Source organism: Bombina bombina, chromosome 2 (genome assembly GCF_027579735.1).
Source record: "Bombina bombina isolate aBomBom1 chromosome 2, aBomBom1.pri, whole genome shotgun sequence".
Taxonomy (NCBI): Eukaryota; Metazoa; Chordata; class Amphibia; order Anura; family Bombinatoridae; genus Bombina; species Bombina bombina.
In genome coordinates this window covers 533,607,876-533,631,620 of record NC_069500.1, presented here as the reverse complement: position 1 = coordinate 533,631,620, position 23,745 = coordinate 533,607,876, and the positions used below count along the sequence as shown (strand labels likewise).

The 23,745-nt window shown below is 40.7% G+C and overlaps 1 protein-coding gene across 1 annotated transcript in view; it reads right to left on the bottom strand.

Moving 5' to 3' along the window:
- Positions 1 to 23,745, bottom strand: part of SPTLC1 (serine palmitoyltransferase long chain base subunit 1) — a gene marked incomplete in the record, with an annotated part of 251,183 nt that overhangs the window by 191,745 nt on the left and 35,693 nt on the right. Inside the window, 2 exon segments of the mRNA XM_053702382.1 lie at positions 13,120 to 13,216; positions 14,498 to 14,593. Coding sequence (XP_053558357.1) covers positions 13,120 to 13,216; positions 14,498 to 14,593 — 193 coding nt within the window.

The following is a 23,745-nucleotide window of genomic DNA, read 5'->3' as shown; positions in this document are numbered from 1 at the left end:
GTCTTGTTAGAAATATGGCTAGTCATACCTTAAGCAGAAAAGTCTGCTAACTGTTTCCCCCAACTGAAGTTACTTCATCTCAACAGTCCTATGTGGAAACAGCAATCGATTTTAGTTACTGTCTGCTAAAATCATCTTCCTCTTATAAACAGAAATCTTCATCCTTTTCTGTTTCAGAGTAAATAGTACATACCAGCACTATTTTAAAATAACAAACTCTTGATAGTAGAATAAAAAAACTACAACTAAACACCACATACTCTTAACCATCTCCGTGGAGATGTTGCCTGTGCAACGGAAAAGAGAATGACTGGGGTGGGCGGAGCCTAGGAGGGACTATATGGCCAGCTTTGCTGGGACTCTTTGCCATTTCCTGTTGGGGAAGAGATATTCCCACAAGTAAGGATGACGCCGTGGACCGGACACACCAATGTTGGAGAAAAGTGAATTTTATTTGTGTAGTCACACAATTAAAACATGGGGGTAGTACAAAAAAGCAAACAAATTAGGCAACAAAACTGAGCACATGGTTGGTTGCTGACATGTTTCGGCACACAGCCGTAATCATAGCTAAAGAGTACACCTGTTACCAAGTTTAAGTACCCTACCTCTGATTCTAATAGGTTAAAAACAAACATGCTCAAATTAACTCATTAAAGTAACAAGTTAGTGAATCCAGCCTTGGGACTACAAAAACATAATTTATGTAAGAACTTACCTGATAAATTCATTTCTTTCATATTAACAAGAGTCCATGAGCTAGTGACGTATGGGATATACATTCCTACCAGGAGGGGCAAAGTTTCCCAAACCTTAAAATGCCTATAAATACACCCCTCACCACACCCACAAATCAGTTTAACGAATAGCCAAGAAGTGGGGTGATAAGAAAAAAAGTGCGAAGCATATAAAATAAGGAATTGGAATAATTGTGCTTTATACAAAAAAATCATAACCACCCCAAAAAAAGGGTGGGCCTCATGGACTCTTGTTAATATGAAAGAAATGAATTTATCAGGTAAGTTCTTACATAAATTATGTTTTCTTTCATGTAATTAACAAGAGTCCATGAGCTAGTGACGTATGGGATAATGACTACCCAAGATGTGGATCTTTCCACACAAGAGTCACTAGAGAGGGAGGGATAAAATAAAGACAGCCAATTCCTGCTGAAAATAATCCACACCCAAAATAAAGTTTAATGAAAAACCTAAGCAGAAGATTCAAACTGAAACCGCTGCCTGAAGAACTTTTCTACCAAAAATTGCTTCAGAAGAAGAAAATACATCAAAATGGTAGAATTTAGTAAAAGTATGCAAAGAGGACCAAGTTGCTGCTTTGCAGATCTGGTCAACCGAAGCTTCATTCCTAAACGCCCAGGAAGTAGATACTGACCTAGTAGAATGAGCTGTAATTCTCTGAGGCGGAATTTTACCCGACTCAACATAGGCAAGATGAATTAAAGATTTCAACCAAGATGCCAAAGAAATGGCAGAAGCTTTCTGGCCTTTCCTAGAACCGGAAAAGATAACAAATAGACTAGAAGTCTTACAGAAAGATTTCGTAGCTTCAACATAATATTTCAAAGCTCTAACAACATCCAAAGAATGCAACGATTTTCTCCTTAGAATTCTTAGGATTAGGACATAATGAAGGAACCACAATTTCTCTACTAATGTTGTTGGAATTCACAACTTTAGGTAAAAATTCAAAAGAAGTTCGCAACACCGCCTTATCCTGATGAAAAATCAGAAAAGGAGACTCACACGAAAGAGCAGATAATTCAGAAACTCTTCTAGCAGAAGAGATGGCCAAAAGGAACAAAACTTTCCAAGAAAGTAATTTAATGTCCAATGAATGCATAGGTTCAAACGGAGGAGCTTGAAGAGCTCCCAGAACCAAATTCAAACTCCAAGGAGGAGAAATTGACTTAATGACAGGTTTTATACGAACCAAAGCTTGTACAAAACAATGAATATCAGGAAGAATAGCAATCTTACTGTGAAAAAGAACAGAAAGAGCAGAGATTTGTCCTTTCAAAGAACTTGCGGACAAACCCTTATCCAAACCATCCTGAAGAAATTGTAAAATTCTCGGTATTCTAAAAGAATGCCAAGAAAAATGATGAGAAAGACACCAAGAAATATAAGTCTTCCAGACTCTATAATATATCTCTCTGGATATAGATGTACGAGCCTGTAACATAGTATTAATCACAGAGTCAGAGAAACCTCTTTGACCAAGAATCAAGCGTTCAATCTCCATACCTTTAAATTTAAGGATTTCAGATCCTGATGGAAAAAAGGACCTTGAGACAAAAGGTCTGGTCTTAACGGAAGAGTCCACGGTTGGCAAGAGGCCATCCGGACAAGATCCGCATACCAAAACCTGTGAGGCCATGCCGGAGCTACCAGCAGAACAAACGAGCATTCCTTCAGAATCTTGGAGATTACTCTTGGAAGAAGAACTAGAGGCGGAAAGATATAGGCAGGATGATACTTCCAAGGAAGTGAAAATGCATCCACTGCCTCCGCCTGAGGATCCCGGGATCTGGACAGATACCTGGAAAGTTTCTTGTTTAGATGAGAAGCCATCAGAACTATTTCTGGAAGTTCCCACATTTGAACAATCTGAAGAAATACCTCTGGGTGAAGAGACCATTCGCCCGGATGCAACGTTTGGCGACTGAGATAATCCGCTTTCCAATTGTCCATACCTGGGATATAAACCGCAGAGATTAGACAGGAGCTGGATTCCGCCCAAACCAAAATTCGAGATACTTCTTTCATAGCCAGAGGACTGTGAGTCCCTCCTTGATGATTGATGTATGCCACAGCTGTGACAATGTCTTATCTGAAAACAATGAACAACTCTCTCTTCAGAAGAGGCCAAGACTGAAGAGCTCTGAAAATTGCACGGGGTTCCAAAATATTGATCGGAAATCTCACCTCCTGAGATTCCCAAACCCCTTGTGCCGTCAGATACCCCCACACAGCTCCCCAACCTGTAAGACTCGTATCTGTTGAGATTATAGTCCAGGTCGGAAGAACAAAGAAGCCCCCTGAACTAAACGATGGTGATCTGTCCACCATGTCAGAGAGTGTCGTAAAATCGGTTTAAAGATATTAATTGAGTTATCTTTGAGTAATCCCTGCACCATTGGTTCAGCATACAGAGCTGAAGAGGTCGCATGTGAAAACGAGCAAAGGAGATCGCATCTGATGCGGCAGTCCTAAGATCCAACATTTCCATGCATAAGGCTACCAAAGGGAATGATTGTGACTGAAGGTTTTGACAAGCTGATATCAATGTTAAACTTCTCTTGTCTGACAAGGACAGAGTCATAGACACTGAATTTATCTAGAAACCTAAAAAGGTTACCCTTGTCTGAGGAATCAATAAACTGATTGGTAAATTGATCCTCCAACCATGAACTTGAAGAAACAACACAAGTCGATTCGTATGAGATTCTTCGAAAATGAGAAGACTGAGCAAGTACCAAGATATCGTCCAAATAAGGAAATACCAAAACCCTATTCTCTGATTACAGAAAGAAGGGCACCGAGAACCTTTGAAAAAAGTTCTTGGAACTGAGGCTAGACCAAATAGTAGAGCCACAAAACTGGTAATGCTTGTCTAAAAAGAGAATCTCAGACACTAAAAGTGATCTGGATGAATCGGAATATGCAGATACACATTCTGTAAATCTATTATAGACATATAATGCCCTTGCTAAACAAAAGGCAGGATAGACCTACAGTAACCATCTTGAATGTTGGTATCCTAACATAACGATTCAATAATGATAGATCCATAACTGGTCTGAAGGAATTGACCTTCTTTGGTACAATGAAGAGATAAAATAAAACCCCAGCCCCTGTTCCAGAACTGGAACTGGCATAAATACTCCAGCCAACTCTAGATCTGAAACACATTTCAGAAATGCTGAGCCTTGCTGTGTCAATTGGGACACGGGAAAGAAAAGAATCTCTTAGCAGGAGGCCTTAACTTGAAGCCAATTCTGTACCTTCCTGAAACAATGTTTCTGAAACCAGAGATTAAGAACGGAATTGATCCAAATTTCTTTGAAGAAAACGTAATCTGCCCCATACCAGCTGAGCTGGAATAAGGGCCGCACCTTCATAGGTACTTAAGAGCTGGCTATAGGATTCTATAAGGCTTGGATATATTCCAAACTGGAAATAGTTTCCAAACTGATACCGCTCCTGAAGATGAAGGATCAGGGTTTTGTTCCTTGTTGTGAGGAAAGGAACGAAATGATTATTTACCCTGGAAAGAAAGGGAAAGCAAAGTTGACTTAGAAGACATGTCAGCATTCCAAGTTTAATCCATAAAGCTTTTCTAGCTAAAATAGCTAGAGACATATACCTGACATCAACTCTAATGATATCAAAAGATGGTATCACCAATAAAATTATTAGCATGTTATAGAATAATAATAATGCTATAAAATTATGATCTGTTACTTGTTGCGCTAAAGCATCTAACCAAAAAGTTGAAGCTGCAGCAACATCCGCTAAAAATATAGCAGGTCTAAGAAGATTACCTGAACATAAGTAAGCTTTTCTTAGAAAGGATTCAATTTTCCTATCTAAAGGATCCTTAAATGAAGTACTATCTGCCATAGGAATAGTAGTACATTAGCAGGAGTAGAGACAGCCCCATAACCTTAGGGATTTTTGTCCCAACAAACTCTAATCTGTCAGATGGCACAGGATATAATTTGCTTAAACGTCTAGAAGGAGTAAATAAATTACCCAAATTATTCCATTCCCTGGAAATTACTTCAGAAATAGCATCAGGGAGATAAAACACTTCTGGAATAACTACAGGAGATTTAAAAACCTTATTTAAACGTTTACATTTAGTATCAAGAGGACCAGTATCCTCTATTTCTAATGCAAATAACACTTCTTTAAGTAAAGAACGAATAAATTCCATCTTGAACAAATACAAAGATTTATCAGCATCAACCTCTGAGACAGAAACCTCTGAACCAGAAGAACCATTATCAGTATCAGAATGATGATGTTCATTTAAAAATTCATCTGAAAAAAAGAGAAGTTTTAAAAGACTTTTATGTATACTAGAAGGAGAAATAACAGACATAGCCTTCTTAATGGATTTAAAAAATAAAATCTCTTATGTTATCAGGAACACTCTGAAAATTAGATGTTGACGGACAGCAACAGGTAATGTAACAGTACTAAAGGAAATTTTATCTGCATTAATAAGTTTGACATGACATGCAATACAAATAACAGCTGGAGAAACAGATACCAAAAGTTTATAGCAGACTTAGCTTGGTAGCTCCAGCACTGTGCAGTGATTTTCCTGTAGTAACTTCTGACTCAGTTGCAACGTGGAACATCTTGCAATATGTAAAAGAAAAAAACAACATATAAAGCAAAATTGATCAAATTCCTTAAATGACAGTTTCAGGAATGGGAAAAAAATGCCAGTGAACAAGCTTCTAGCAACCAGAAGCAATAAATAATGAGACTTAAATAATGTGGAGAAAAAAATGACGCCCATATTTTTTAGCGCCAAAAAAGACGCCCACATTATTTGGCGCCTAAATGCTTTTGGCGCCAAAAATGACGCCACATCCGGAACGCCGACATCTTTGACGCAAAATAACGTCAAAAAATGACGCAACTTCCGGCGACACGTATGACGCCGGAAACGGAAAATAATTTTTGCGCCAAAAAAGTCCGCGCCAAGAATGACGCAATAAAATGAAGCATTTTCAGCCCCCGCGAGCCTAACAGCCCACAGGGAAAAAAGTCAAATTTTTGAGGTAAGAAAAAAATATGATAATTCAATGCATAATCCCAAATATGAAACTGACTGTCTGGAAATAAGGAAAGTTGAACATTCTGAGTCAAGGCAAATAAATGTTTGAATACATATATTTAGAACTTTATAAATAAAGTGCCCAACCATAGCTTAGAGTGTCACAGAAAATAAGACTTACTTACCCCAGGACACTCATCTACATGTTTGTAGAAAGCCAAACCAGTACTGAAACGAGAATCAGTAGAGGAAATGGTAAATATAAGAGTATATCGTCGATCTGAAAAGGGAGGTAAGAGATGAATCTCTACGACCGATAACAGAGAACCTTATGAAATAGACCCCGTAGAAGGAGATCACTGCATTCAATAGGCAATACTCTCTTCACATCCCTCTGACATTCACTGCACGCTGAGAGGAAAACCGGGCTCCAACTTGCTGCGGAGCGCATATCAACGTAGAATCTAGCACAAACTTACTTCACCACCTCCCTTGGAGGCAAAGTTTGTAAAACTGATTTGTGGGTGTGGTGAGGGGTGTATTTATAGGCATTTTAAGGTTTGGGAAACTTTGCCCCTCCTGGTAGGAATGTATATCCCATACGTCACTAGCTCATGGACTCTTGTTAATTACATGAAAGAAATTAACCTTATTTAGTAGTATAAATGCCTATTGTTCAAACTTGAACTAGTATAACACTATGCCAAATACCTATACCAACATTTTATTATATTATGACCAATATATAGAGAAGAATAATTAACCTCAAATTTTAAACCATATTTACCTGACTTGGTTTTTATTTAAATGAAAATTTTACAAAAATATCTATATGTGGTATAAGGCAATTGCTGATAGTAGGGATATGGAAGTACTTTGAATGAACCTTTAAAAAGAATACTTTATATGGAAACATAATAATAATTATTATTAGTTGTTAAACATTACGAAAGGTCTGACTCTCCTTATATCCAACTATAGATAAAATGTGATTTTACTGGTCTATAGATAGGTGTTCTTTTATTGGTTTAAAAAGAAGATAATTTAATCTTAAATTTATTGAGAGAAGACATTACTTTATTTTAATTATTATTTTTTGAAAATTTATTTCCAATAATTAATTAAATCATATTCAGAGTTCATTCCTTGGGGAACTCTTGTCCCAAGTTTAAATATCCAAAACATCTCCCTCTTGCCCAGCATTTTGTCCCTATCACCTCCCCTTAGAGGTGTATTCACCTTTTCTATTGCTTGCCAGCGAAAGGTAGATATGGATTTATTATGCTTATTAGCAAAATGCTGGACAAGAGGGGTAGTAGCTGTGCCTGAGCTAATTGTAGATAGATGGTTTCTCATCCTTGTGTTTACATCATTTGAGGTGAGACCTACATATTGTATGGAACATTCAATGCATGTGATAACATAAATCACATAGGGAGTAGTGCAGTTCAGGCAGGATTCTATCTGGAATCTCTCACCTGTACTCATGGATTGAAAACTGTCAGTAAAGAGAGCAAATTCGCACGGTCTGCAGGATCTCTTTCCACACCTGAACATGCCTTTGTGTTGTAACCATGTACTCAAAGTGGCACCTACTGCTTTAAATTTTGTTTTGACTTTTAATATTCTATCAGGATTAAGCATTGGTGCCCAGTGGTTTTTGTATGCTCCATACGATACCCCTAAGCTAGCGTGGACAGCTAGACTTCCTATTGGATTACTACAGACCATCATATCCCAGCTAAGGAATCCGTTTCACCTCATTGGATGACCCTCGACACGTGGTACGCCACACACGCACAGACGCAACAACAGCGTCCTTCACAGCACTGTCTGTAGACGGAGATTGCAGAGGCAAGTTTGCCGGGCAGAGACCGGACCGAGAGTGGGCCTTCAATTAGTAAGGATTTGAACGGATTCGTGGTGTCTGGCGTTCCTCTGTAGCAGTGGCAAGTGGGCTTAACCGCATAGCGGTAAATATTACACAGATGCATTTGGAAGCATAAAGTTTGTAAAATCCATAAGACCCATAACTGCTATTTAGAGCTTACCTGATTAATAGGAGACAACCTGTGAACACCTATTATACCTTTTTGGGACTGTTCATCCATTTATACATTTGTGTATTTTTTGGAAGTGCTTGGGCGATCGCTACCAGGGGTTTTATATATATAATAAGATTACTTGAATGCTTATACAGTTATTTTTGAGACACAAATTTTTCCTTTTTGCTTATACACACATATATATATATATATATATATATATATATATATATATATATATATATATATATATATATATACACATATACACACACACACACAAACACAATGTGGTACGAAGCTCATTGTACCGCATAATGTATATATACATCCGAGCTGAAGTTCCAGCAGTCTTGGCTGTAAAGTTACAGCTGAGAGGTGGAGTCCATGAGGTCTAGGAATATGCCTGCATATGGAACTGGAGCACGATTGGTTCTCTGATTGCACACAAAGGCAGATGTCAGATCTTTAAAGACCCTGACACTGTGTGTATCACCGTCTGCAACAATCATTTGCTGGTGCCAGCAGGAGGTGTGGGCGGTCCAGCGGCGGAGGGTGGGGGGGGGGGGGGGGCGGGAGGGAGTATAAGCTTACCAGAGAGGTTGGAGGGATTAAGTACTCTGAGTTTTAGGAATCTTTGCCTCCTCCTAGTGGTCAGGAGTTGAATCCCAGGAGTAAAGGATCATGAACTCTCACCACCTCATGAAAGAAAAATAAAATGTATGCTTACCTGATAAATTACTTGTCCTTCTTGGCAGTAAGAGTCGACGAGAACATTCATAACCTACGGGCAACCTACTATTCCTGGCCACCAGGAGGAGGCAAAGACACACCAAACAAGGCTATAATAATCCCTCCCACTTCACCTACTTTCCAGTAGTTCAGCCAAGGATAAGGAAAAGTGAAGAGAGATACAAGGGGTACAGAGGTGCAGAAACAACTGCCGTCATTACACATTTAGCATCCGGGCGTGGCCCTGGACTCACTGCCAAGAAGGAAATTAATTTAATCAGGTAAGAATATATTTTATTTTCCTTCTATTGGCAGTGAGGGTCCACAAGAACATTCAGAACCCATGGGAAACCAATACCCAAGCTGTGGAAATCACGAATGTTCGGGAGGGAAAAATGTAACCCTACTCCCAAATATTGCCCCCATTGAGACAAGAAAAAAAGTTTGTAGAATATTGTGAAGGAAAAAAAGGAAGACCACAGTACTACTCTGCAGTTCCACTCAACTGAGGCCCCAGTCCTGAAGACCCAAGTCAAAGACGCATCATGGAGAAAAAGTGCTGTGAATCTCGAAGGGGCTCTGTGCCCGCCTACCTATAGGTCATACTGATTAGACTTCTCAACCAGAAGGAAATGGAACCAACTAAGGTCCCTGCCCCCAGTGCTTAACAATATACAGAATGACTAATGAAAGAATTAACAAAACTCCATAGCAGCAAGATGATAGAACCTCAGCGTGCTGATATCCTCCAAATATGTAACCGTCTTATCTAGAGGATGTCTGATAAGAACAAAATAAACACACAGTCTCCTTAAAGAAGATACCAGTAATCACCACCCATGGTAAACAGGTTGAATCTGCCACACAACCCAGTCCTTATGTATCCCCAGATATGGAGAGCACACAAAGCCGAAACCTCTGCTACAACTAACAGAGGGAAAAAGCCAATAAGACGACCACTCTTCAAGAGAAAAAATGAATACCAACAAAAAGACAGACAGAGCTCCCCGAAAAAAAACTTGCAAACTAGATGGGCTCCACAGGGGAAGAACAGATACAAAATTAGAGCTAATACAGACTAGAGTCTAAACAAGCTCTAGATCATCTGGAAAACTAGCCAACAGAACAGCAAGGTCATAATATGACCCTAAATAGAACCAGCCTTTCTCCAGACTCTCCTAGAGAAAACATAATCTAAGTCTCCACTCTATGCCAAGAAAAGAGACTTACTGGACACATAAGAAATGTAAATCCTCCAGACCTAAGGAGTAGATGAGTTCGGAAACAGGCTAAAACGACTGAATAAAAACATTCCGCTGTCAGAGAAGCCTCTCGCAACTAAAATCAACCATTCAATCTCCAAGCAATTAGCTGCAGAGTACCTAGATCCTAGTAAAAGAACAGTCCTTGAGACAGTAAATTCTGACAAAGAAGCAGACGCCAAGGATGAGCAGATGACATGCCCACTAGGTCAGCGTACGAAATCCAGGGGCTATCAGGATAGTTGAAATTCCTTTCTGCTTGATCCAGGAAACCACTTGGAGCAGAATAGTTGGTGGAAACAAATAAACCAAGTTGAAGATCCACGGAAACCTCTAATGTGTCCACTAGCTCCGCCTGAGAATCCCTGGACCTAGATCCATACCTCTGGAGCTTGGCATTGAAACGGGAAACCATCAGATCTATGTCGAACACCCCATAGTGAAGTTATTTCCAGAATTACCTCCTCATTCTGGGACCACTTAGTAGAGAGATTACAACCCAGGAGGGACTACGGAAACTCATTCCTAAACAAACTGACGATGATGATTGCCACCAGGCAAGACTTGCTTTTGTCTGGGTATCCAGATGGACAATCTGCAACAGACCTGAATTCTCTCCATTCCACTGTCTGAGCAAACACAACTAAAGTGGTCTCAGATAAAATCAAGCATACAGTATAACTTCTGATGCTGCAACCATCTACCACCTCCATGCACTGTGCCCTCTGAAAAGTCTACCTGCGTTGATTGGAGAGGTAAAGGCACATAGTGAAAGAATCTATGATCGTTCCCTGAAAGCTTACCCTTGTAGCCGGGACATGCTAACTCTTTTTCAAGTTGACCTTAAAACCATGCAACCAAAAATACGAGAGTATTCTGTGTATGGTTATGAGCCACTTGCAAGGATGGAGCCTGAACCACGTCATCCAAGTAAGAAGCCAATGTAATAACCAGAAGACGAACCACAGCCAGGAGAGCTTCCAGCACCTTGGTGAACACTCGAGGTGCCGTAGCCAGTCACACTGGAAGCACAACAAACTGGTAGAGCTTGTCTAGTAAGGTGAACTGCAGGAAACTGTAATAATATCAGTATTGGAATCTGAAGGAACACATCCCCTTAAGACTATTGTGGACATGAATTGACCCTCCTGTACTAGAAGAATGGACCGTATCGATTCCATCTTAAAGATGGGAACCTGTATAAATCTGTTGAATTCCTTCAAGTCCAAGATAGGACAGAAACCAGCCCTCCACTCGGGAACCACATAGAGGACAGCGTAAAACCGGTTTCACCTCTCAGATGGGGAAACTGCAACCAACGCTCCCATGGCGATTAGGGTTTTGGGAGACCCTTGACACAAAAAAAAAAAAAGATCTCTTGGGGGACAAGACTTAAAAGGGATTCTGTAAACCTGGTGTATAATGTCCAGAACCCAGAGGTCGAGGTCCCAGACGAACCAATCCCAATCCCTCTAAAACAAAGATAGTCTGCCCCCCTACACACTCTAGATCACAGTCAAAAAGATCCCATCATGCTGACTAGTGATAATGGGATGACCTTTTGGGCTGCCCAGCCTTATTCCCCCTCCCCCAGAGGCTTCCTGGTTGCCCAACAGTATTCAATCCAAGGGCCTCTGAGCTCCTCTTTCTAGACTTCAACTATCCTGATCTAGGGAAACTCCCCTTCTACCCTGACTGTGGCATTGGTGAGTTCAAGGCCAGACCAAACAAGGACTCTAAGGGCAAAGATAAAAAAGACTAGATTCAGACACTTTATCCACTTACTACGACGTAAGCCACAAGGCCCGCAAAGCCGAAGTTTTTGGTATTAATGAGAATAAATTTGCAGGATGGCATCTCTGATGTAAGCATTTGCTAGTCCCGATAATCGTACATGATCCTGGTTCTCCTCCAGGAGAGCCTTCACAGTAATCATATCAACTAAAGATTCACACCAGGACCTGGCTGCCTCTGTGACTGCAGTTATGCCCACTGCTGGCTGAAACAGAGCGCCAGACTGGGGAAACCTCACCTTGAGGTATTCCTCCAGACGTTTATCTAAGAGATCCTCAGAGGAAGAATTATCTGTAAGTGTAATAGTAGCGTGCCTAGCTAGTGTGGACATAGCCCTATCCATCGTAGGAACACTGGTCCAAACCTCTGCGTGCTTATCTGGTACAGGAAACAATCATCAAAACTCCTCAGAAAAGGCAAAAGGGCACCCTGGCCTTTTCCATTTTTTAAAAATGATCTTAGCAATAATGGGGGATACAGGAAACACATCCGGGGGCCCTAGGCCCAAGTCTAAACCCTAATTCTAGTTTTGGAACCTGCACCTCTTTCGGTAGTACAGCCACCGAAACCTCCGGGGTAGATAGGACCCATTGCAACAAAGGCATCCCCTCCACGGAGTCCTCTTTCGACTCTCCCTCAGAAGGGACAGAGGACAGAAGTTCTCCCTCAAAGCCAACTAAGGGTTCCTCAGGAAGTTGCCCATAATTATCAGTTGTGGCCTCCGCCATCACACACGGGCTACATACTGGAGAACAATATATAACCACCCTCATTCTATTTACTGATATATGGCTATCGTTCAGGGCATCCAAAACAGCCGCCAATATGCAAGCCGTAAGGTCATCAATGAATAGACTTACTCCAGCCGGGGTTAAACTCAGCGCCACAACAGAAGTCACCCTGAAGGGCTGTTGGACAGGGATATCCATCTCAATCAGGGCCTGAGAAGTCTTAATAGGGTCCGCTGTAAAACAGACACGTGGGAGCTCCTCCACGGTCTGACCGATTGGTCCTTCTGGGTAAGACTTCAGGACATATTTTAGGCAGCACATGCAGATTTGTGCCAGAGGGTTCACAAAGATCAATTTACAGAGCATGCATTTACTATCGACAACTGAACCTACCAAGGAAGATTCTTTCAGACTCTCCATGGAATCGTCCATTGTATTAGGATGAGACAATCGCAAACACAGCCGGATATCTGGTCCCAGGCACAAAAGAAAAGACCCATTGAAAGCCCAGTTTATTTAGAAGCCTTGATTGGGGTGTAATTTCCTCCTCCAGGAATAGTATTTCCCATAGGTTATGAATGTTCTCGTGGACTCTCACTGCCAATAAAAGGAAATGTTTTTGCTACAGTAAGGGGAAACTAGGATGATCACGATTAATAGGTTGTTAAGAAAAAAAAAAAAAAAAAAAAGACTTCTAAAATATGAAACGCCCAAGGTAAACTAAAATAACTACAATACCTGGGTTTTCTTCCATGATGTTAAGACCTTCAATTGCAGCAGATGCTAACATAGGAGGCAAAGAAGCTGAAAAGCAGTAACCTTGTCCTGACAATCTCTGCAAACAAAACGTGGAAGAAAAATAAACATCTATATATTCTCACAAAGGCCTTACTATATAGAGAAGTTACTTACTAAACATAAAAGCAAAACATGGACAATAGCAGGCAATCTTTAAACACTAAATGTATCTATTAAGAGATGACATATGCTATTTATATGCTTATTAAAAAAAAGTTGGGTATAAGAACATTTGATCTAAATTAATTTTTAAATGCTTCATTTTAACACTGAAAGGATCTACAACAATTGATACCAGAGTTGTAATTAAAAAGTGATAATAGCTGCACCCCATTGACCGGGGATATCACCAGAAGAAGGGGGGGGGGGAAGAGATTTGGTTGAGAAAGACATATGGGAACAGAAAAGAGCATGGGGCACAAATGAGATTGAAGGCAAGGAAGGTACAAAGAGTTGCTACCTGACTCTATACATAGCCTGTAATTGACAATACATTCAAATTAAGATAATTGCTTCCGTTTCCAAATGTTGCTTGCTAAAGGAACACTCCTAAGTGGTACCTTGAAGAAAAAAAATATATATATATACACTGCCTTTAAGCAATTCCTTAATTAAAAAAGAACAAACAAAGAACACACTCTAATGTGGGGGAGGCAGCAGCATTGTGAGTGCCCCTGGGGCAGCACAAATCATAAATGCGACATTGGGACCTGGAATTTTATTTACATTGATATTATCTAATTTTTTCCTGATATCATCTAGAGATATGTTATTGGTAGGTTTATTTTTAGTTGGCTTCTCTATTAATTGTGATAATGAATTTCTCTCCTTTAGTTGTATTGCTAGTTTAATTGCCCCAGTAATTAAAATTTCCCATAATTGCAAAACTGGTATTACTAGTAGCCTATTTATATTAGCAGTTGAGTTTCCTACGTGACACTAATGTTGGGGGGCTTGTAGCATGTTACTCGCGGGCTGTAGGCACCCTAGTAATGGAGTGAGGCAAAAACCCAACCTATCTAATGTGTGTGTATTACATCCATTTGCAGTGAAAACATGACAAGCAAAATAGGTAATGTAAGTAAATTGCAAGCTTATCTACATCTAAAGATTTATTTATTTTTATTTAAAAAAAACACAGAATTTTACTACACTGTCCTTTTAAATTAGCAGATTGTTAATATAAAATATTCTGTATTATAGATACTCAAAAATCATAGCAGATGACAACATACTAAAAAATGTTTAAGTATGATTCTGTTTAATAGCATTAGGTTAAAAAATGTGAATCAACTTTAAACATAATAAGTTAACCTACCTGGTGATCAATTACAAATGACCGTCCACAGCAAAAGCCACCAATAGAAGCTAGTGAATTCTCCATATTGGCACTAATAAGGTCAATGTCATCAATCTGCAGAACACAAAAACAATTCAACAGTCACATGATTACTTTAGAAAAACACAAAAACTAGAACTATATGCAGCACATGCTCCACGAGGTAAAGTAGTTTTAAATATCTAACATTCCAGGAACATTTAAATAATCAATCATGAGAGATTCCATGGCCTTTAAAGGGCCACACTGTAAGTTTTAACCTTATTTGGGCCCATTGTGAGTGGAAATGTATCGTAGATTAAAAAAAAAAAAAAAAAAAAAAAAAAAAAAATAATTTATGCTTACCTGATAAATTTATTTCTCTTGTAGTGTATCCAGTCTACGGATCATCCATTACTTGTGGGATATTCTCCTCCCCAACAGGAAGTTGCAAGAGGATCACCCACAGCAGAGCTGCTATATAGCTCCTCCCCTAACTGTCATATCCAGTCATTCGACCGAAAACAAATAGAGAAAGGAGAAACCATAGGGTGCAGTGGTGACTGTAGTTTAATTAAAATTTAGACCTGCCTTAAAAGGACAGGGCGGGCCGTGGACTGGATACACTACAAGAGAAATAAATTTATCAGGTAAGCATAAATTATGTTTTCTCTTGTTAAGTGTATCCAGTCCACGGATCATCCATTACTTGTGGGATACCAATACCAAAGCTAAAGTACACGGATGATGGGAGGGACAAGGCAGGATTAAGCGGAAGGAACCACTGCCTGAAGAACCTTTCTCCCAAACACAGCCTCCGAAGAAGCAAAAGTATCAAATTTGTAAAATTTTGAAAAAGTGTGAAGCAAAGACCAAGTCGCAGCCTTGCAAATCTGTTCAACAGAGGCCTCATTTTTGAAGGCCCAGGTGGAAGCCACAGCTCTAGTAGAATGAGCTGTAATCCTTTCAGGGGGCTGCTGTCCAGCAGTCTCATAGGCTAGGCTTATTACGCTCCGAAGCCAAAAGGAAAGAGAGGTTGCCGAAACTTTTTGACCTCTCCTCTGTCCAGAGTAAACGACAAACAGGAAAGATGTTTGACGAAAATCCTTAGTAGCTTGTAAGTAAAACTTCAAGGCACGGACTACGTCCAGATTATGTAAAAGACGTTCCTTCTTTGAAGAAGTATTAGGGCACAACGATGGAACAACAATCTCTTGATTGATATTCTTGTTAGAAACCACCTTAGGTAAAACCCCAGGTTTGGTACGCAGAACTACCTTATCTGCATGAAAAATCAGATAGGGAGAATCACATTGTAAGGCAGATAGCTCAGAGACTCTCCGAGCCGAGGAAATAGCCATCAAAAACAGAACTTTCCAAGATAAAAGTTTAATATCAATGGAATGAAGGGATTCAAACGGAACTCCTTGAAGAACCTTAAGAACCAAGTTTAAGCTCCACGTGGGAGCAACAGGTTTAAACACAGGCTTAAATCTAACCAAAGCCTGGCAAAATGCCTAGACGTCTGGAACCTCTGCCAGACGCTTGTGCAAAAGAATAGACAGAGCAGAAATCTGTCCCTTTAAGGAACTAGCTGATAATACTTTGTCCAAGCCCTCCTGGAGAAAAGACAATATTCTAGGAATCCTAACTTTACTCCATGAGTAAGTCTTGGATTCACACCAATAAAGATATTTACTCCATATCTTGTGGTAGATTTTCCTGGCAACAGGCTTTCGTGCCTGTATTAAAGTATCAATGACTGACTCAGAGAAGCCACGCCTTGATAGAATAAAGCGTTCAATCTCCATGCAGTCAGTCTCAGAGAAATTAGATTTGGATGATTGAAAGGACCTTGTATCAGAAGGTCCTGTCTTAGAGGCAGAGTCCATGGTGGAAAGGATGACATGTCCACTAGGTCTGCATACCAAGTCCTGCGTGGCAACGCAGGTGCTATCAGAATCACCGATGCTCTCTCCTGTTTGATTTTGGCAATCAGTCGAGGGAGCAGAGGAAACGGTGGAAACACATAAGCCAGGTTGAAGAACCAAGGGAGCTGCTAGCGCATCTATCAGCGTCGCTTCTGGGTCCCTGGGCCTGGATCCGTAACAAGGAAGTTTGGCGTTCTGGCGAGACGCCATGAGATCCAACTCTGTTTTGCCCCAACGATGAATCAACTGAGCAAACACCTCCGGATGGAGTTCCCACTCCCCCGGATGGAAAGTCTGACGACTTAGAAAATCCGCCTCCCAGTTCTCCACGCCTGGAATATGGATTGCTGACAGGTGGCAAGAGTGGTACTCTGCCCAGCGAATTATTTTTGAGACTTCTAACATTGCTAGGGAACTCCTGGTTCCCCCTTGATGGTTGATGTAAGCCACAGTCGTGATGTTGTCCGACTGAAATCTGATGAACCTCAGTGTTGCTGAGGCCAAGCCAGAAGAGCATTGAATATCGCTCTTAACTCCAGAATATTTATTGGAAGGAGTTTCTCCTCCTGAGTCCACGATCCCTGTGCCTTTAGGGAATTCCAGACTGCACCCCAACCTAGAAGGCTGGCATCTGTTACAATTGTCCAATCTGGCCTGCGAAAGGTCATACCCTTGGACAGGTGTACCCGAGACAACCACCAGAGAAGAGAATCTCTGGTCTCTTGATCCAGATTTAGCAGAGGGGACAAATCTGTGTAATCCCCATTACACTGACTCAGCATGCATAATTGCAGCGGTCTGAGATGAAGGCACGCAAATGGCACTATGTCCATTGCCGCTACCATTAAGCCGATTACCTCCATACACTGAGCTACCGAAGGGCGCGGAATGGAGTGAAGAACACGGCAAGCAGTTTTGATAACCTGGACTCCGTCAGGTAAATTTTCATTTCTACAGAATCTATAAGAGTCTCTTGTGAGTGGGGCTAGAGAACTCTTTTCCTCGTTCACTTTCCACCCGTGCGACCTCAAATGCCAGAACTATCTCTGTATGAGACTTGGCAACTTGAAAGCTTGACGCCTGTATCAGGATGTCGTCTAGATACGGAGCCACCGCTATGCCTCGCGGTCTTAGAACCGCCAGAAGTGAGCCCAGAACCTTTGTAAAAGATTCTCGGGGCTGTAGCCAACCCGAAGGGAAGAGCTACAAATTGGTAATGCCTGTCTAGAAAGGCAAACCTTAGAAACCGATGATGATCTTTGTGAATCGGTATGTGAAGGTAGGCATCCTTTAAGTCCACTGTGGTCATGTACTGACCTTCTTGGATCATGGGTAGGATGGTCCGAATAGTTTCCATTTTAAAAGATGGAACTCTGAGGAATTTGTTTAAGATCTTTTAGATCCAAAATTGGTCTGAAGGTTCCCTCTTTTTTGGGAACCACAAACAGATTTGAATAAAAACCCTGTCCTTGTTCCGTCCGCGGAACTGGATGGATCACTCCCATAACTAGGAGGTCTTGTACACAGCGTAGGAATGCCTCTTTCTTTATCTGATTTGCAGATAGCCTTGAAAGATTAAATCTCCCTTGTGGAGGGGAAGCTTTGAAGTCCAGAAGATATCCCTGAGATATGATCTCCAACACCCAGGGATCCTGAACATCTCTTGCCCACGCCTGGGCATAGAGAGAAAGTCTGCCCCCTACTAGATCCGTCGCCGGATAGGGGGCCGTTCCTTCATGCTGTCTTAGAGGCAGCAGAAGGCTTTCTGGCCTGCTTGCCTTTGTTAAAGGACTGGTTAGGTTTCCAGGCCTGCTTAGATTGAGCAAAAGTTCACTCTTGTTTTGAAGCGGAGGAAGTTGATGCTGCACCTTCCTTGAAATTTCGAAAGGCACGAAAATTAGACTGTTTGGCCTTTGCTTTGGCCCTGTCCTGAGGAAGGGTGTGACCCTTACCTCCAGTAATGTCAGCAATAATTTCCTTCAAACCAGGCCCGAATAAGGTCTGCCCCTTGAAAGGAATGTTGAGTAATTTAGACTTCGAAGTCACGTCGGCTGACCAGGATTTAAGCTATAGCGCCCTACGCGCTTGGATGGCGAATCCGGAATTCTTAGCCGTTAGTTTAGTCAAATGAACAATGGCATCAGAAACAAATGAGTTAGCTAGCTTAAGTGTTCTAAGCTTGTCAATGATTTCAGTCAATGGAGCTGTATGGATGGCCTCTTCCAGGGCCTCAAACCAGAATGCCGCCGCGGCCGTGACAGGCGCAATGCATGCAAGAGGCTGTAAAATAAAACCTTGTTGAATAAACATTTTCTTAAGGTAACCCTCCAATTTTTTATCCATTGGATCTGAAAAAGCATAACTGTCCTCAACCGGGATAGTAGTACGCTTTGCTAAAGTAGAAACTGCTCCCTCCACCTTAGGGACCGTCTGCTATAAGTCCCGTGTAGTGGCGTCTAATGGAAACATTTTTCTAAATATAGGAGGTGGGGAAAAACATAATTTATGCTTACCTGATAAATTTATTTCTCTTGTAGTGTATCCAGTCCACGGATCATCCATTACTTGTGGGATATTCTCCTTCCCAACAGGAAGTTGCAAGAGGATCACCCAAGCAGAGCTGCTATATAGCTCCTCCCCTCACTGCCATATCCAGTCATTCGACCGAAACAAGCCGAGTAAGGAGAAACAATAGGGTGCAGTGGTGACTGTAGTTTAATTAAAACTTAGACCTGCCTGAAAAGGACAGGGCGGGCCATGGACTGGATACACTACAAGAGAAATAAATTTATCAGGTAAGCATAAATTATGTTTTCTCTTGTTAAGTGTATCCAGTCCACGGATCATCCATTACTTGTGGGATACCAATACCAAAGCTAAAGTACACGGATGATGGGAGGGACAAGGCAGGATTAAGCGGAAGGAACCACTGCCTGTAGAACCTCTCTCCCAAAAACAGCCTCCGAAGAAGCAAAAGTATCAAATTTGTAAAATTTGGAAAAAGTATTAAGGGAAGACCAAGTTGCAGCCTTGCAAATCTGTTCAACAGAGGCCTCATTTTTAAAGGCCCAGGTGGAAGCCACAGCTCTAGTAGAATGAGCTGTAATCCTTTCAGGAGGCTGCTGTCCAGCAGTCTCATAGGCTAAACGGATTATACTCCGAAGCCAAAAAGAAAGAGGTTGCAGAGGCCTTCTGACCTCTCCTCTGTCCAGAGTGAACAACAAACAGGTTAGATGTTTGGCGAAAATCTTTAGTAGCCTGTAAGTAAAACTTCAAGGCACGGACTACGTCTAGATTATGCAAAAGACGTTCCTTCTTTGAAGAAGGATTAGGACATAATGATGGAATAACAATCTCTTGATTGATATTATTGTTAGAAACCACCTTAGGTAAAAACCCAGGTTTTGTATGCAGAACAACTTTATCTGAATGAAAGATCAGATAAGGAGAATCACAATGTAAGGCAGATAACTCCGAGACTCTTCGAGCCGAGGAAATAGCCATAAGAAAAAGAACTTTCCATGAAAGAAGTTTGATATCAATAGAATGAAGGGGTTCAAACGGAACCCCTTGAAGAACTTTAAGAACCAAGTTTAAGCTCCATGGAGGAGCAAAAGGTTTAAACACAGGCTTAATTCTAACTAAAGCCTGACAAAATGCCTGAACGTCTGGAACTTCTGCCAGACGCCTTGTGTAAAAGAATAGACAGAGCAGAAATCTGTCCCTTTAAAGAACTAGCTGATAATCCTTTGTCCAAACCCTCTTGGAGGAAGGACAATATCCTAGGAATCCTAACCCTACTCCATGAGTAATTCTTGGATTCACACCAATGAAGATATTTACGCCATATCTTGTGGTAAATTTTCCTGGTGACAGGCTTTCGTGCCTGTATTAAGGTATCCTCTGTTTCAGACATGTTTGTACAGACTAGCAATGAGACTAGCAAGCTTGGAAAACACTTTAAAGCAAGTTAACAAGCAATATAAAAAACGTTACTGTGCCTTTAAGAGAAACAAATTTTGACAAAATTTGAAATAACAGTGAAAAAAGGCAGTTACACTAACAAAATTTTTACAGTGTATGTAACAAGTCAGCAGAGCATTGCACCCACTTGCAAATGGATGATTAACCCCTTAATAACAAAAACAGAATAATAAATGACAAAAACGTTTTTTAAACACAGTCACAACAACTGCCACAGTCTACTGTGATTGTTACCCTCCTCAAACACGACTTTGAAGCCTTTTGAGCCCTTCAGAGATGTCCTGTATCATGCAGAGGGAAGCTGAATGTCTGTCAGTATTTTTATCTGCACAGAAAAGCACTAAAATAAGCCCTTCCCCCTCATATTGCAACAGTGGAAAGGCTGTTACTAGGCAAAAATCAAGCCAGCCATGTGGAAAAAAACTAGGCCCCAATAAGTTTTGTCACCAAACATATATAAAAACGATTAACATGCCAGCAAATGTTTTATATTACACTTTTATAAGAGTATGTATCTCTGTTAATAAGCCTGATACCAGTCGCTATCACTGCATTTAAGGCTTTACTTACATTAATCCGGTATCAGCAGCATTTTTCTAGCAAATTCCATCCCTAGAAATATGTTAACTGCACATACCTTATTGCAGGAAAACCTGCACGCCATTCCCCCACTGAAGTTACCTCACTCCTCAGAATATGTGAGAACGGCAGTGGATCTTAGTTACTTCTGCTAAGATCATAGAAATCACAGGCAGATTCTTCTTCTAATGCTGCCTGAGATGAAACAGTACACTCCGGTACCATTTAAAAATAACAAACTTTTGATTGAAGTTAAAAAACTAACTATAATACACCACTCTCCTCTTACTACGTCCATCTTTGTTGAGAGTTGCAAGAGAATGACTGGATATGGCAGTGAGGGGAGGAGCTATATAGCAGCTCTGCTGTGGGTGATCCTCTTGCAACTTCCTGTTGGGAAGGAGAATATCCCACAAGTAATGGATGATCCGTGGACTGGATACACTTAACAAGAGAAAAGGCACCCCCGGTCTATCCCACTCCTTGCTAATAATTTCTGTAAGCCTTTTAGGTATAGGAAAAACATCAGTACACACCGGTACCGCATAGTATTTATCCAGCCTACACAATTTCTCTGGTACTGCAACTGTGTTACAGTCATTCAGAGCAGCTAATACCTCCCCAAGCAACACACGGAGGTTCTCAAGCAATTAAATTTAAAATTAGAAATCTCTGAATCAGGTTTCCCCGAATCAGAGATGTCACCCACAGACTGAAGCTCTCCGTCCTCATGATCTGCATATTGTGACGCAGTATCAGACATGGCCCTTACAGCATCTGCGCGCTCTGTATTTCTCCTAACCCCAGAGCAATCGCGCTTGCCTCTTAATTCAGGCAACCTGGATAATACCTCTGACAGGGTATTATTCATGATTGCAGCCATGTCCTGCAAGGTAATCGCTATGGGCGTCCCTGATGTAATTGGCGCCATATTAGCGTGCATCCCCTGAGCGGGAGGCGAAGGGTCTGACACGTGGGGAGAGTTAGTCGGCATAACTTCCCCCTCGTCAGAATCTTCTGGTGATATTTCTTTTATAGTTAAAGACTGATCTTTACTGTTTAAGGTGAAATCAATACATTTAGTACACATTCTCCTATGGGGCTCCACCATGACTTTCAAACATAATGAACAAGTAGGTTCCTCTGTGTCAGACATGTTTAAACAGACTAGCAATGAGACTAGCAAGCTTGGAAAACACTTTAAACAAGTTTACAAGCAATATAAAAAACGTTACTGCACCTTTAAGAAACACAAATTTTGTCAAAATTTGAAATAACAGTGAAAAAAGGCAGTTACACTAACAACATTTTTACAGTGTATGCAACAAGTTAGCAGAGCATTGCACCCACTTGCAAATGGATGATTAACCCCTTAATACCCAAAACTGAATAATAAAAGAAACTTTTTTTTTTTTTTTTCTTTTTTTTTTTTTTTTTTTAAAAAAGTAACAACAACTGCCACAGCTCTACTGTGGCTTTTTACCTCCCTCAAAAACGACTTTGAAGCCTTTTTTAGCCCTCCAGAGATGTCCTGGATCATGCAGAGGGAAGCTGCATGATGAAGCTCCCACTCATATTACAACAGTGGAAAGCCTAAGGAAACTGTTACTAGGCAAAATTCAAGCCAGCCATGTGGAAAAAAACTAGGCCCCAATAAGTTTTATCACCAAATACATATAAAAACGATTAAACATGCCAGCAAACGTTTTATATTAAATTTTTATAAGAGTATGTATCTCTAATAATAAGCCTGATACCAGTCGCTATGACTGCATTTAAGGCTTTACTTACATTAGTTCGGTATCAGCAGCATTTTCTAGCAAATTCCATCCCTAGAAAAATATTAACTGCACATACCTTATTGCAGGAAAACCTGGACGCCATTCCCTCTCTGAAGTTACCTCACTCCTCAGAATATGTGAGAACAGCCATGGATCTTAGTTACTTCTGCTAAGATCATAGAAAACGCAGGCAGATTCTTCTTCTAAATACTGCCTGAGATAAACAGTGCCTGAGATAAACAGTACACTCCGGCACCATTTAAAAATAACAAACTTTTGATTGAAGAATAAACTAAGTATAAAACACCACACTCCTCTTACGACCTCCATCTTGGTTGAGGCTTGCAAGAGAATGACTGAATATGACAGTTAGGGGAGGAGCTATATAGCAGCTCTGCTGTGGGTGATCCTCTTGCAACTTCCTGTTGGGAAGGAGAATATCCCACAAGTAATGGATGATCCGTGGACTGGATACACTTAACAAGAGAAATTAATTATTCTGTTCCGTAGGGCAAAGGTGGAGAACAAAGCAAATCTGTAAATATCCCCAGATTTCCATCAATTAAGTAGGTCACAGTACACAGAATAAGAACAGCCTGAATAGGACTAGACATAGAACTGTTCCTTATAAGCCCTTCTTCAGGATTAACTCTCAAAATGTGAAAAAGTGGCAGTATAAAAGTTTGTTTTTGTAAAAAAAAAAATAAAAAAAAAAAGCTCTATGCGTACTTGATGAATTATTTTCTTTAGAAATGATAATAGTCCATAGGGTCCATAACATATATAATTCCCGCCAGTAGGAGGAGGCCAAGAACCCACACAAGAGCTTAAATTTTGTTTTCTTTCGTATAATGATGATAGCCCATAACATGTGGAATTAATACCCAAGCAGCCCATGTTACAGAATGGGTGGGATAATTTTCTGGCAGTTCCTATTTGTCAGACACTGCGGCATGAAGGACTTTCCAGTCAA